Raw genomic sequence first — 13,685 nt, 5'->3', positions numbered from 1 at the left:
TTTTTTTTGAGACGTAGTCTCGCTGTGTCTTCCAGACTGGAGTGCAGTGGCACGATCTCGGCTCACTGCAAGCTCCACCTACCAGGTTCATGCCATTCTCCTGCCTCAGCCTCCCGAGTAGCTGGGACTATAGGCACCTGCCACCACGCCCGGCTAGTTTTTTGTATTTTTAGTAGAGACGGAGTTTCACCGTGTTAGCCAGGATGGTCTCGATCTCCTGACCTCGTGATCCACCTGCCTCGGCCTCCCAAAGTGCTGGGATTACAGGCGTGAGCCACCACGCCCAGCCAAATCATTTTTTAAGTAAGGAAAAAAAGGCTCCAAACAATCTAATGTAAAGCCAGGGTTGAGGAACACTGCATTAAAGGAAGGTTCATCAGAAATCTATTTGTACTTACATTAATAAATGCCCAGAACAGGAAAAAAAATTAAATATTTTACTGTGGACAGTGGATAGCTCAGTGGGGAACAGGGGAAGTGGGGTATGTATAGTAAGTTAGAGGTGCCTTTACTATCCTGTAATGTTTAAATTTAATAAGTATTACATATTTCTGTAATGTTTAAATTTAATGATAAGTATGACTTTTATTACAATAAAAGAGTAACTTAATAAAAGAAGTAGATTGAAAAATTCCTTTGGAAGGACACACAAAAAACTAATAAAATTTGTTGCTCTGGAAAAGGAAATGGAAGTCGGTATTTTCACTTCTGAATTTTGAACTCATGTGATAGCATTACTTATTAAAAATCTTATTTAAAATAAGGGCCAGGTGCAGTGGCTCACGCTTGTAATTCTAGCACTTTAAGAGGCCAAGGTGAGAGGACTGCTTGAGGTCAGGAGTTCGAGACCACCCTGGGTGACATAGCAAGACACCATCTCTACAAAAAATTTTAAAAAATTAGCCAGGTCTGGTGGCATGTGCCTGCAGTCCCAGCTACTTGGGAGGCTGAAGTGGGAGGCTGCAGTGAGCTATGATCACACCTCTACACTCCAGCCTGGGCAACAGAGCAAGACCCTTGTTGCTAAAAAAAAAAAAAAAAAAAAAAGTAAAAATAACTTAAAGTACAAATATTTATCTCCAGCAGCTTTTCCTAGAGCCCACTGCCATAGAGAAACACATGAGCAGCATTTGAAACTGGCCCAATAAGGCTGGGCGTGGTGGCTCACGGCTGTAATCCCAGCACTTTGGGAGGTCGAGGCAGGTGGATCACCTGAGGTCAGGAGTTCGAGACCAGCCTGGCCAACATGTTGAAACCCTGTCTCTACTAAAAATACAAAAAATTAGCCAGGTGTGGTGGTGGGTGCCTGTAATCTCAGCTTCTTGGGAGGCTGAGGCAGAAGAATTGCTTGAACCCATGAGGCAGAGGTTGCAGTGAGCCGAGATTGTGCCATTGCACTCCAGGTTGGGTGACAGAGTGTGACTCCATCTCAAAAAAAGAAAGAAACTGGCCCAGTAGTACCCTTCCAGTGATTTAGGTTCTCCCACATGCCCTACCTCCCACTAACCGTGGCATTGTGACATCAACCCTATAGAGAAACAAACTATCCTTTCAGAAAAGGATTCACATTTTACAGATGTGAAGTGGTGTGCTTGTCATTGCCTTTTGCCTAAATATAAGTCCACCGTACTTGCTTAGTAGCAAAATGAATTGGTCCCCTGTACTTATACTGTTGTGGTGGGGTAATAAAGAAGGAAGAATTAATTACCTCTAAGAGGAGCTCCACACTGTCCACCTGAAGCTCTTGCAGTCCCACTATCTGCACCATGTGCTTGCTATCTTCTCTTGCGAAGAGCCTGCAGATGCAAGAATGTGGTTGGTATGATGGTGCTACTAAAACAGACTTTGTTCTCGCCTCCCCAGAAACCATTCTGCTATTCCGCTATTAAGTAGCAGTTTTCTGTTTGAGTGGGATGGATGCTTATCCTCCTCCCAACCCCACCTTCCTGACCTCAGCTCGATTCAGGGTTGGTTGTTGATTGTTGTAAAATAAATCAACATCTCTGGCTACAATTAAAAGAATGAGCACACAATCTAAACTATGCTAATCCGTGGATGATGTATGCCTGGCTACACTGTGATTTGTTCAGAGGTGGATATGGGATCTCTGTTGGTCCAATCAAAATAAAGTCCTGGTCTCTAGTTGTTAGATGCCTGGTAAAGTGATGCTCTCCCTTTGTCCCTGGATGTGAAAGCATATGGCCCTGTGGCCCTGGAAGCAGTGAAAGCCATTTTGTATCTACAAAGAGAGTTGGTTTCAGGATGAAACTAATAACACAGAAGACAGAATGAAGAGATGAAAATAAACTGGGTCCTTATTGCATCCCTGAGTTGCTGGAGTAAACCAGTGCTGAAGCTTGACTGTCCTCTAAGCTTTCCAGTTATTTGAGCCAATGATTTCCCTAAATGCTTAAGCTAGTATACATGGGGTTTTATTTTATTTGCAATGTAAAGAGTCCTGATACACCTTATAAAGGAGCAAGGAAGAGCTGGGCTGCATCTGAATGCCTTAGGTCTGCGTTTAAGGTAATAAATGGTTTTGGTCTACCATCATCATTAAACCAGATCCACTGAGAGGCATGTGTTGAATCTATCAAAGACTCTAAGATTATTTTTCCCCCTTAACAAGATACTGATTAGGGTTAAGAACGGAATTCCACTTCATAATTTAAAATACAAGAATGTTTTTCTCAAAAACAATTTTTTTCTCAGTCTATGCTTCATCTCAATTTTCCAGATCTGTACAGAAGGATTGGAGGGAAACAGCCTCACCAATGCCCATGATCTCTCTGAAAACAAATCTATTAAAACAGTCAGCCTTCTGTAGTAAAAGAATCTAGCTGTTGGGTGCAGTGGTGCATGTCTGTAGTCCCAGCTATTCAGGAGGCTGAGGCAGGAGGATTGCCTGAGCTCAGGAGTTTGAGGCTGTAGTACGCTATGATTGCGCCTGTGAATAGTCACTACGTTACAGCCTGCGTAACGTAGCAAGAGCCCATCTCTGTTTTTTTTTTAAAAAAAAGGAAGATCTAACTTTTAGAGCCCAGATGTCATTCCTGAACATATTTCCCAGGCCTTAATCTCTGAGCCCATCCCGGAAAGATTCCTCAGGGACAGCCTAAAACGTACTTCAGTTTTTATGCAAGGGTATAAAAACAATTTATCCTCTACTTCTAGGAATTAATTTTAAGATCCTCAAGCTTTGTTTTCCAGTTTAAGAGGCAGACTGAACACACGTACTTTTGTCTACCCTTGTCAAAGCCCCACTATTATAGAAAATAAATCTTATTAAAAAATTGGTCAGGTACAGTGGCTGAAACCTATAATCCTAACACTTTGGGAGGCCTAGAGAAGAGGATTGTTTGAGCCCAGGAGTTTGGGAACAGCCTGGGTAAGTAACATAGGGAGACCCTGTGTCTACAAAAAATAAAAATTAGCAGGGCATGGTAGCATGTACCTGTAGTCCCAGTTATCTGGGAGGCTGAGATGGGAGGATCACTTCAGCCCAGGAGGATGAGGCTGCAGTGAGCTGTGGTGGCACCACTGTACTCCAGCCTGGGCGACAGAGCAATACCTTGCCTCAGAAAAAGAAAGAAAAAAAAAAAAAAATCAACAGGATAAAGCATAACAGCATAAACAGGAAAGGGTACCATCAATGGACCAGAACATTTCAGAAGCCCCAGAAAGGTAGGAAATAGATTACATTAGCCAATTAAATGGATATATATATATGAACCCCACAGGCCACGACACTTGTAAAGTAAGCATGGGTCTTCCCTAGTGAGCCTCAGAGAACCATCAAACCTAGGAGTTAATATATGCCTACCCCTGCTACAACTGAAGAATGCAAATATACAGGGCAATAAAATAATCTGGGCAATTCATTAAAGAAATGCATTCAGAAACAGCTAGATATCCTAACCTCCCTTCACCCAAACAAACAACACACACACACACACACATACACACGCACAGACACACAGCACAATGGCTTTTATTCTATGGCAACTGTTCTTTAAGGGAAGTGGGCATTCTGACTGGAAAGGGCTCCTAATGAGGGCACTGGAGCTTGATGGAGAAGCTATGATTGAGCTAATTCGAGACGTCAACACCAAGAAAATAAAAAAGAAAGGCAACTCTTCCTCAAGCATCCCCAGAGTAGCACCCTCTTTTATTTCGCAGTTGTTTTGTCAGGACTGAACTCTGAACACCTATACAATCTCAAGTGGCATATCTGAAGGTCCCCTTTTCACTGGAATAGTCTATAGGAGAGAGGCCTGCCTAAGCCCACTCGCCAGCTTCTCCAGTTATGCTACTCAGTACCCTAGTGACTCTCTACAATGGGGGCCTGCCCTATCATGGTCTCCCTATTGAACTGGAACTGCTCCCCCACTCCCCATTCCACTGCTTGCTTGGAGCACACAAAACTTGTGCATCCTTTTGGACAGCTCCATAGAGGCTTAGATACCTTTGTTGCGGGGCTAATTCTCAAGCTGATTAGGTTTCCCTAGCCTTCCAGCAGGCTCAGCCTCAATTCACTCCTCCAATGTCTCAAATCTGGTTAATTCTGTTACGACAACCTTTAATCCTTCCACCTCCCCCACTCCCTCTTAACCTCCCTATTCTCCCTTTTCCTCCACTACTTGTTTTGCCTCCTACTCAGTTTAAGTCATCTGTTTCAACCTAAACAAAACTTCAAGCCAGAAAAATATAAGAGGTGTTTAAAAAGTAGAGTTACTAAATACATTTCTAAATTACTATATTATGTTTCGAGGGCAATAGTTTAAGCCTAATAAGGGTTAAAACTCTAATGAGAAGATTTTCTTTTCTTACTGATTTCAGAAAACTATTGTTGTGTTTACCCTAAGATTATTTAGAAGAAAAACAAGAGAAAGTGGAAAACATTATTTATAGTTTTTCCAGTATAATAATAGGTCAAAAGAACAGGAAGGGGTTTAAGTACATGTTGATTTCCTGACTTCCTGAAATTATGGCCTTCTTCATAGACCAAAATAAAAAGGAAAGTCTTTTGATAGACATTAGAATATTGAACGCTTTAAACATATTAATGAAAAGCTAATTTATATTTTCCTATAGCTGAATTGACAGCTAGAAAATATCTGATGCAGGAGGCTCATTTCACAAAAGGGCACTAAGGTACCAAAGCATCTCATTAAAGCCCATGATTCAGTGATTCTCTAGGACTCTGGCTTAAAACAGTGATTAACAGATTTATCTCTTCCCACTCATATTCAGTACCTTTTTCTTCTATTTAGGAGGTCATAAAGCTGTCCGCAGTAAATTTCATAGAAGCTGATCCACACAAAGAGGTGCTTTCTTGGCTGGGACACTTGTAGTTGCCTGAAGATATCTTTGGCAGCTAGAGCATACAATCCTGGGTTCTCATGAGTTCCTATCATGGTGTAGGTCTTTCCAGCACCTGTCTGTCCATAAGCAAAGCAAGTGGCATTGCCTCTGGGGAAAGGATAATTTGCATTACTTATGCATATTAAGAGAGGTATTAGTTTACCCAAAGATTTTTAATTACAAAGGTCAAATGCAAACATAGAATCCTAGAGAAAATTCAGCTATAAACACATAAACCTTTAAGAAGAGGACTTTACATTATAAAAACACAGGAAGAGGAAAAAAACATTCTCAAACCAGTACACAAAACTTTTTTTTTTTTTAAATGGAGTCTCACTGTCACCCAGGCTGGAGTGCTATGGTGTGATCTCGGCTCACTGCAACCTCTGTCACCTGGATTCAAGTGATTCTCCTGCCTCAGCCTCCTGAGTAGCTGGAACTACAGGTGCGTGCCACCACACCGGGCTAATTTTTGTATTTTTACTAGAGATAGGGTTTTACCATGTTGGCCAAGTTGGTCTAGAACTCCTCACCTCAAATGATCCGCCCACCTCAGCCACTCAAAGTGCTGGGATTACAGATGTGAGCCACCATGCCCAGCCTGAGCTTTCTTATAGTAATTTTCTTACAGAACCAGTAAGAGAAACAACTCTAGAAGATAAAGAAACAAGAGCTTTAAAGAAACCACTTAGCCAATAAGCATTTACTGAGTTCCTACCCCATGCTAGGTGCTTTAGAGGATCCTAGAGATGATCTATTCTTAATCTGGAAAGTTAAATTTAGTGAAAGAATAGAGAATTAAATATGAGAAATAATAGGAGATCATGTGATAAGCAGGATGGTAGTGACCACTCATAATTAAGTAAGTTTAGATAAAGGCAAAATCGATGTAAGCAAAGTATTTGAGGAAGGACTCACAAGAGTAGGAATTGGACTGGGCCTTGAAGGCAGAAGCTGAAAAGCAGAGAGCTTCCACTGTGGAATAGGAATAGCGTGAGCAGAGGCCACAGTAGTAAATATGGCAGCAGGCACACCAAATCTTGAGGGGAAAAAAAAAAGCCTGGGCTCTGGTTTCTCCCATACCATTAACTAACCATATGAACTTAGGCAAGTCCCCTCACTTTCCTCTGTGCCTCAGTTTTCACTTTTATCAGTAGATTAGTTTCTAAGTATTAGTAGATTGGTTTCTAAGATCCCTTCCAGTCTTGATGTCCTATGATTCTAAGTGAGAATCACTGCTCTTGTATGTGGGTACATGTGTGCGTACACACCCTCTGTGAGTGTGAAGAATTGCAGAATAAGAGGTGGAGAATGGAGCTGGGAGACCAGCCTGTCAATCACAGTATGTTTTATGAGGAGTTGGAGACCAAGATTATCTGAGTATTGTGGGATTCACCCACGTAGTGCTAAGTAGAGAATGAACATAATCTTAGAGCTGTTGCAGACTCTTAAACATGAATCTCATGGATTACTGATAAATATAGCTGCTTGCAGCAAGAAAAAAGTCTATGCATTGTGACAGGAAAATAAATCTCAGGACCCCGAACTCACTAAGCCAAACGGGAAAGTCAAGCTGGGAACTGGGTCCCGCAAACCTGCCTCCCATTTGGTTCCTAAATAAGATCGCTAGAAAGATAAAAAGCTACCTATCTCCCTCACATTTTGCCCACTAGGAAATTCTTTGAGGGCCCATGACCGTTACCCTAAAACAGCTGTGTTGAATTTCACCCTGGCAATGTCAATTGACAGCTTATTTTCACAGGTGGAGGACATAGGACAGAGCTCAAAGTCATCCCTCTGCTCACCTGAAATAAATGCATATTTGATTGCTTCCTCTGCCCTATTGTTGTCTACGTTATCTTATGTAAAATGCAGTTCACTGAGACAGGTGAAAGCATGAAGGACTATTTTCTCCAATCCCCAATATGAAAATTGAGTATTCAGTGAAAGACTGATCAAAGACTCGAAAGGATGTAACTGTTTTGTCTTTTTAGCTACTGAAACATTTAAAACATATTTCTCTTCCTCCAATATCCACCCTTTCCCCTCTAATTTTTTTTCCTTTTCCTTTTATTATTTTTTCCACTTTTGCTCTCAGATCTTACCCTTTAAAAAATGAAGCCCTCAAAATCGTCTTTGGAGAAAGGTATAGACCTGTCTCCTGGGCACACGTTCTTAACTTTGGCAAATAAATCTACAATGATTGAGACTTGCCTGGGTTATTTTCTTTGATTTACAGCATGGACAGGGATGGGGGAGGCTGCAGGTGGGCAGAGAGATGAGTACACAAAAAAGGATTTGAAGCGAGGTAGAAAACAAAGAAAGAGTAAAATGACAAAAGCAAGGAAACCATGGAAATGTGAGAATCAAGACATGAGAGTTAATTAGATGAAAGTTGCTTGGAGCAGAGACCAGCTACTCTTTGCCTTTTGAACCCTGGCTCCCAGCAGTGTGGGTACTATAAATACACTGGCAGAGACGGAGTTAGGTAATGAATTACAGGAGAAAAATTTGAACACATTAAGGAAGATCCAGCAGAGTAAGAGGAAAGAATAACATCTACTTACTTTCCGAACAATTTAGGGATGAACTTTTTCAAAAAGCAATACAGGAGTGAAAAACCTTATTATACTTTAAAGAATGGATACACTTAAACTGCAACTCTTGTTATTACTAAAGTCTTAACATTCAAATTCTAACTTATTTTAGAAACTTACTCCTCAAAAAGTATTCCCTAGATTTGGTGCCATTACTAAGAAATTAAACCTAAGAGATATTTCACATTTTTAGCCCGCTAATAAAATTTTAAAAATTAAATAGCTTTTACAAAACAACAAAACACAAAAAAATGGGCAAATGAAGATATCCAAATGGTCAGTAAGGACATGAAAAGGGCCAGGCACGGTGGATCACATCTGCAATCCCAGCACTTTGGGAGGCTGAGGCAGGGGGATCACTTGAGGCCAGGAGTTCGAGATCAGCCTGGTCAATATGGCAAGACCCCATCTCTATTAAAAATACAAAAATTAGCCAGGTGTGGTGGCACACGCCTACAATCTCAGCTTCTAGGGTGGCCGAGGCACAAGAATCGCTTGAGCCCAGGAGGCGGAAGTTGCAGTGCGCTGAGATCGCACCACTGCACTCCAGCCTGAGCGTTAGTGAGACTCTATCTCAAAAAAAAAAAAAAAACAAGGCCGGGCACGGAGGCTCACGCCTGCAATCCCAGCACCCAGCACTTTGGGAGGTCGAGGTGGGCGGATCACAAGGTCAGGAGATTGAGACCATCCTGGCTAACATGATGAAACCCCGTCTCTATTGAAAAATAGAAAAAATTAGCCGGGCGTGGTGGCAGTCGCCTGTAGTCCCAGCTACTCGGGAGGCTGAGGCAGGAGAATGGTGTGAACCTAGGAGGCGGAGCTTGCAGTGAGCTGAGATCGCCCCACTGCACTCCAGCCTGGGCAAAAGAGCGAGACTCTGTCTCAAAAAAAAAAAAAAAAAATCATGAAAAGAAGCTCAGTATAGTATCATTAGGCATTGGAGAAATTCAAATTAAACCTATAATGAAGTGATTTAATACCCATTAGATTGGCTAAAATAACAAAGCCTGACAATATCAGATATTGCAGAACTGCAATTCTCATGTTACTGTTGGGAGTATAAAATGATACAACACTTTGAAATGTTGTTTGACATTCTCCCTTTTTTTCCCTTCTTTGAGACAGTGTCTTGCTCTGTTGCCCAGGTTGGAGTGTAGTGATCACAGATTATTGCAGCCTTGATCCTTTGGGCTCAAACAACAACCTCTCAAGTAGCTGGGACTACAGGCATGTGCCACCACACCCAGCTACTTTTTAAATTTTTTTTTAGAGATAGGATCTCACTATGTTGCCCAGGCTGGTCTTGAACTCCTGGCTCAAGTGATTCTCCCGCCTCAGCCTCCCAAATTGTGAAATTACAAGCGTGAACCACTGAGCCCAACTGACACTTTCTTTTTTTTTTTTTTGAGACAGAGTCTCGCTCCGCCTCCCCGGTTCACACCATTCTCCTGCCTCAGCCTCCCAAGTAGCTGGGACCACAGGCGCCTGCCACCACGCCCAGCTAATTTTTTGTATTTTAGTAGAGACAGGGTTTCACCATGTTGACCAGGATGGTTTCAATCTCCTGACCTCGTGATCTGCCTGCCTCAGCCTCCCAAAGTGCTGGGATTACAGGCATGAGCCACTGTGCCCAGCCAGACACTTTCTTATAAATATAAACCTATCCTATGAGCCACCAATTCCATTTCTAGGTTTTTACCCAAAGCAAATGAAAACATGCTCATAAAAAAAATTGTATAAGAATGCTCTGGCCAACATGGAGAAACCCCATCTCTACTAAAAAATAAAAAATTAGCCAGGCGTGGGATTACAATCCCAGCTACTAGGGAGGCTGAGGCAGGAGAATCACTTTAACCCGGGAGGCAGAGGTTGCGGTAAGCTGAGATTGCACCATTGCACTCCAGCCTGGGCAACAAGAGCGAAACTCCATCTCAAAAAAAAAAAAAAAAAAAAAAGAATGTTCATACTTTATTCATAAAGTCCAAAGCTGGAAACAATGCAAATGTCTGTCGACAGGAGAATGGACAAAACAAACTGTGATAATTTCAGAGAAGGGAATATTACTCATCAATGAAAACCACAGATACATGTAACAACATGTACTAATATGAAACACTATTATGCTAAGCAAACATTATGCTAAGCATATAAGCATAATGATTCTATCTCTATGATATTGTAGAACAGATAAAACTAATCTATACTGATAGAAAGTAAGTCAGTGGTTACTTAAGACCTGGGGGTGAGGGTGGAGGATTAACTAAATAGGGACACAAGAGAACTTTCTGGGGTGATGAAAATGTTCCATATCTTGTTACAGATATTTGTTACTCACATATATAAAACTATCAAAACTTATCGAATCTGAATACTTAAGATCTGTACATCTTATTGTATGCAAATTATCCCTCAATTTTTAAAAAGTTATTTGAAAAAAACAGTCAAAATTATCTGGAATCAGCAACACTAGCAGGCTACTTGGCATTTTCTATCATACATGCCTACAATTTTAATAGATAGGTAGGTAGACAGATAGGTAGGTAGATAGATAGGTAGGTGGATTAGATAGATAGGATGGATGGATGGATAGACAGACAGACAGACAGACAGAGATAGGGTCTTGCTCTGTTGCCCAGGCTGGAGTGCAGTGGCATGATCACTGCTCCTGCAGCCTTGACCTCCTGGGCTCAAGCAATCCTCCCACCTCAGCCTCCCAAGCAGCTGGGACCCCAGGTGCACATCACCATGCTTGGCTTATTTTAAAAATTAGCCAGGCATGGTGGCTCACACCTATAATCCTAGCACTTTGGGAGACTGAAGCAGGAGGATTGCTTGAGCCCAGAAATTCAAGACTAGTCTGGGTAACAAGGCAAAACCCCACCTCTAAAAAAATACAAAAATAATAGCTGGGAGTGGTGGCAGGCACCTGCAGTCCCAGCTACTCACGAGGCTGAGGTGGGAGGATTGCTTGAACCCAAGAGGCAGAGGTTGCAGTGAGCTGAGATTGCACCACTGCACTTTGGCCTGGGTGACAGAATGAGACCCTGTCTCAAAAAAATAAATTAAAATAAAATAAAATAAAATAAAATAAAATAAAATAAATAAAATAATATAACAATTTTTTGGTGTGTGTGGAGACAGGGTCTCCTCATGTTGCCCAGCCTGGTCTCAAACTCTTGGGCTCAAGCTATCCTCCTGTCTTGACCTCCCAAAGTGCTTGGATTACAGGTGCAAGCCACTATGCCTGGCCCATGCCTATATTTTAAATACTTATGCAACAGAGGCCCTTACTATAATTCCTGTCCTATTCAATGTTTATTAAGTGTGAATAATAATTTAAAAATACATCTATAAGGCCAGGCGCAGTGGCTCACGCCTGTAATCCCAGCACTGTGGGAGGCCGAGGCGGGCGGATCATGAGGTCAGGAGATCGAGACCATCCTGGCTAACGTGTTGAAACCCCGTCACCACTAAAAATACAAAAAATCAGCCCGGCATGGTGGGGGTCGCCTGTAGTCCCAGCTACTCGGGAGGCTAAGGCAGGAGAACGGCATGAACCCGGGAGGCGGAGCTTGTAGTAAGCCGAGATGGCGCCACTGCACTCCAGCCTGGGTGACAGAGCGAGACTCCATCTCAAGGCGCGGTGGCTCAAGCCTGTAATCCCAGCACTTTGGGAGGCCGAGACGGGTGGATCACAAGGTCAGAAGATCGAGACCATCCTGGCGAACACGGTGAAACCCCGTCTCTACTAAAAAATACAAAAAACTAGCCGGGCGAGATGGCGGGCGCCTGTAGTCCCAGTTACTTGGGAGGCTGAGGCAGGAGAATGGCGTAAACCTGGGAGGCGGAGCTTGCAGTGAGCTGAGATCTGGCCACTGCACTCCAGCCCGGGCGACAGAGCAAGACTCCGTCTCAAAAAAAAAAAAAAAAAAAGAGAAACAATAATAATAATAATAATAATAATACATCTATGAAAACCTGATAAGTGATATTCACTTATTTATCTGATTCCAAAGAAAAATTAACTAAACTATAGCCAGAATACATAATTCCTATCATCAAAGTTCAGACTAACTCCAACCACTTGAACCTTTTTCTTCTGAGGACTTTGATGGGATTACATTGTTAAGAGTTTATAATTTTCTTTTTTTTAACACCCTTTCACTATCTATCACAATATATTTTTCCACTAGACACAGAGAAATAATATCATCAGTGTAAAAGGAAATTTTACTGCAAATTTCTAAATCCTTGGTAAATCCTATAGAGATACTGCATGTTTTCAGAAGAATCTAAATTCATTAGCTCAACAAATTCATGTTTAAGTCAAAAGCACTGAAAAGCATGTGATATTTATAAAGAAATATGACCTAACAGAAAATAGAAAATAAAAAGCAAGAAAAGCAAATAATCATTATCGTACCCATTGAAAATATGCTGAATAAGTGGGTGAGTAGTCTTCATGTATACATCCCGATTGGTGCACGCTTCACCAAAGACTTCATCAAAATAAAAAACATGCTGAAAAATAAATTTGATTTTATAGAAAAAGATACATTCTGGATTTTCTTAATCACTATTCTAGTTAACAGATGATAAACGCCAAAATATGTCTTTAAATAATAGTAACTGACCATATCAAACTTAGAGATAAATAAGCAATCACTGTTAAATGACAGGGCCTCCTCTTGAGATCTCTGTAGACATGTTCTTACAAGGTAAAAACTAAGGCACACGATTTTTGTTTTCTCTTAAGAGAAGTAAATTGATAAATACAAGAGTGAGCCAATCCTCCTTAGGTCTAGGAGAGAAAGTGAATTCTACGGGGATTATCCTCGTATTCCAACTAGGGCTAGTATATTTAGAATTTTGGAGGAATTTGTGGCTGGGCACGGTGGCTCACGCCTGTAATCCCAGCACTTTGGGAGGCCGAGGCTGGCAGATCACGAGGTCAGGAGATTGAGACCATCCTGGCTAACACGGTGAAACCCCGTCCCTACTAAAAATACAAAAAATTAGCCGGGCGTGGTGGTGGGCGCCTGTAGTCCCAGCTACTCAGGAGGCTGAGGCAGGAGAATGGTGTGAACCCGGGAGGCGGAGCTTGCAGTGAGCCGAGATGGCGCCACTGCACTCCAGCCTGGGCGACAGAGCGAGACTTCATTTAAAAAAAAAAAAGAATTTTGGAGGAATTCTAGGGGAAGATCTCAATTCTGTAGGTTACACAGCTTAACTTTTAATTCCATAAATATTTATTGCTCAGCTGGTAGCACAAACATTGCAGTAGGCACTTGAAGGGGCCCAAGGATACAGACATTACCCTAGCATTTCCCTATCTTATCTCCTAAAAATCTTAATCTACGCAAGTATGCAAATGACTAGAAGACAGAAGAATCTTAAGATAAAGTACATGTGGACTTCAAAGGAAAACATATTCTCTCTGATTATGAAAAAGACTATACTGAGAATGAACCATGGGGGAAGAGGAGGAATTTGAAAGGTAGTGATGAAAGGAGGGAAGGTATTCCAGGCACAGGGGAAGTATGAACAGAGTCAAAGCAGAAAAGCAAAAAGAATTAACTGTTTAATTAATTAATGTTCAGGGAATAGCAAGGATTCAATGTGATTGAAATATAGTATCACAGAAAGCAGAAAAGTGAAACAGAGGCCGGGTGCAGTGGCTCCACGCCTATAATCTCAGCACTTCAGGAGGCCGAGGCAGGTGGA

General features: G+C 41.7%; 1 protein-coding gene across 1 annotated transcript in view; it reads right to left on the bottom strand.

Moving 5' to 3' along the window:
* The window catches only part of KIF24 (kinesin family member 24), a 76,143-nt gene that overhangs the window by 31,437 nt on the left and 31,021 nt on the right, over nt 1–13,685 (bottom strand). The window contains exons 4-6 of the mRNA XM_025358837.1: nt 12,385–12,482; nt 5,257–5,472; nt 1,709–1,796 (exon numbers count right to left, since the gene is read on the bottom strand). Of these exons, the coding sequence (XP_025214622.1) occupies nt 1,709–1,796; nt 5,257–5,472; nt 12,385–12,482 (402 nt within the window). The remainder of the gene's footprint in view (nt 1–1,708; nt 1,797–5,256; nt 5,473–12,384; nt 12,483–13,685) is intronic.

This window comes from Theropithecus gelada, chromosome 15, assembly GCF_003255815.1.
Source record: "Theropithecus gelada isolate Dixy chromosome 15, Tgel_1.0, whole genome shotgun sequence".
Classification (NCBI taxonomy): Eukaryota; Metazoa; Chordata; class Mammalia; order Primates; family Cercopithecidae; genus Theropithecus; species Theropithecus gelada.
The sequence above is the reverse complement of the archived record's forward strand: the minus strand, read 5'-3'. Positions and strand labels throughout refer to the sequence as shown.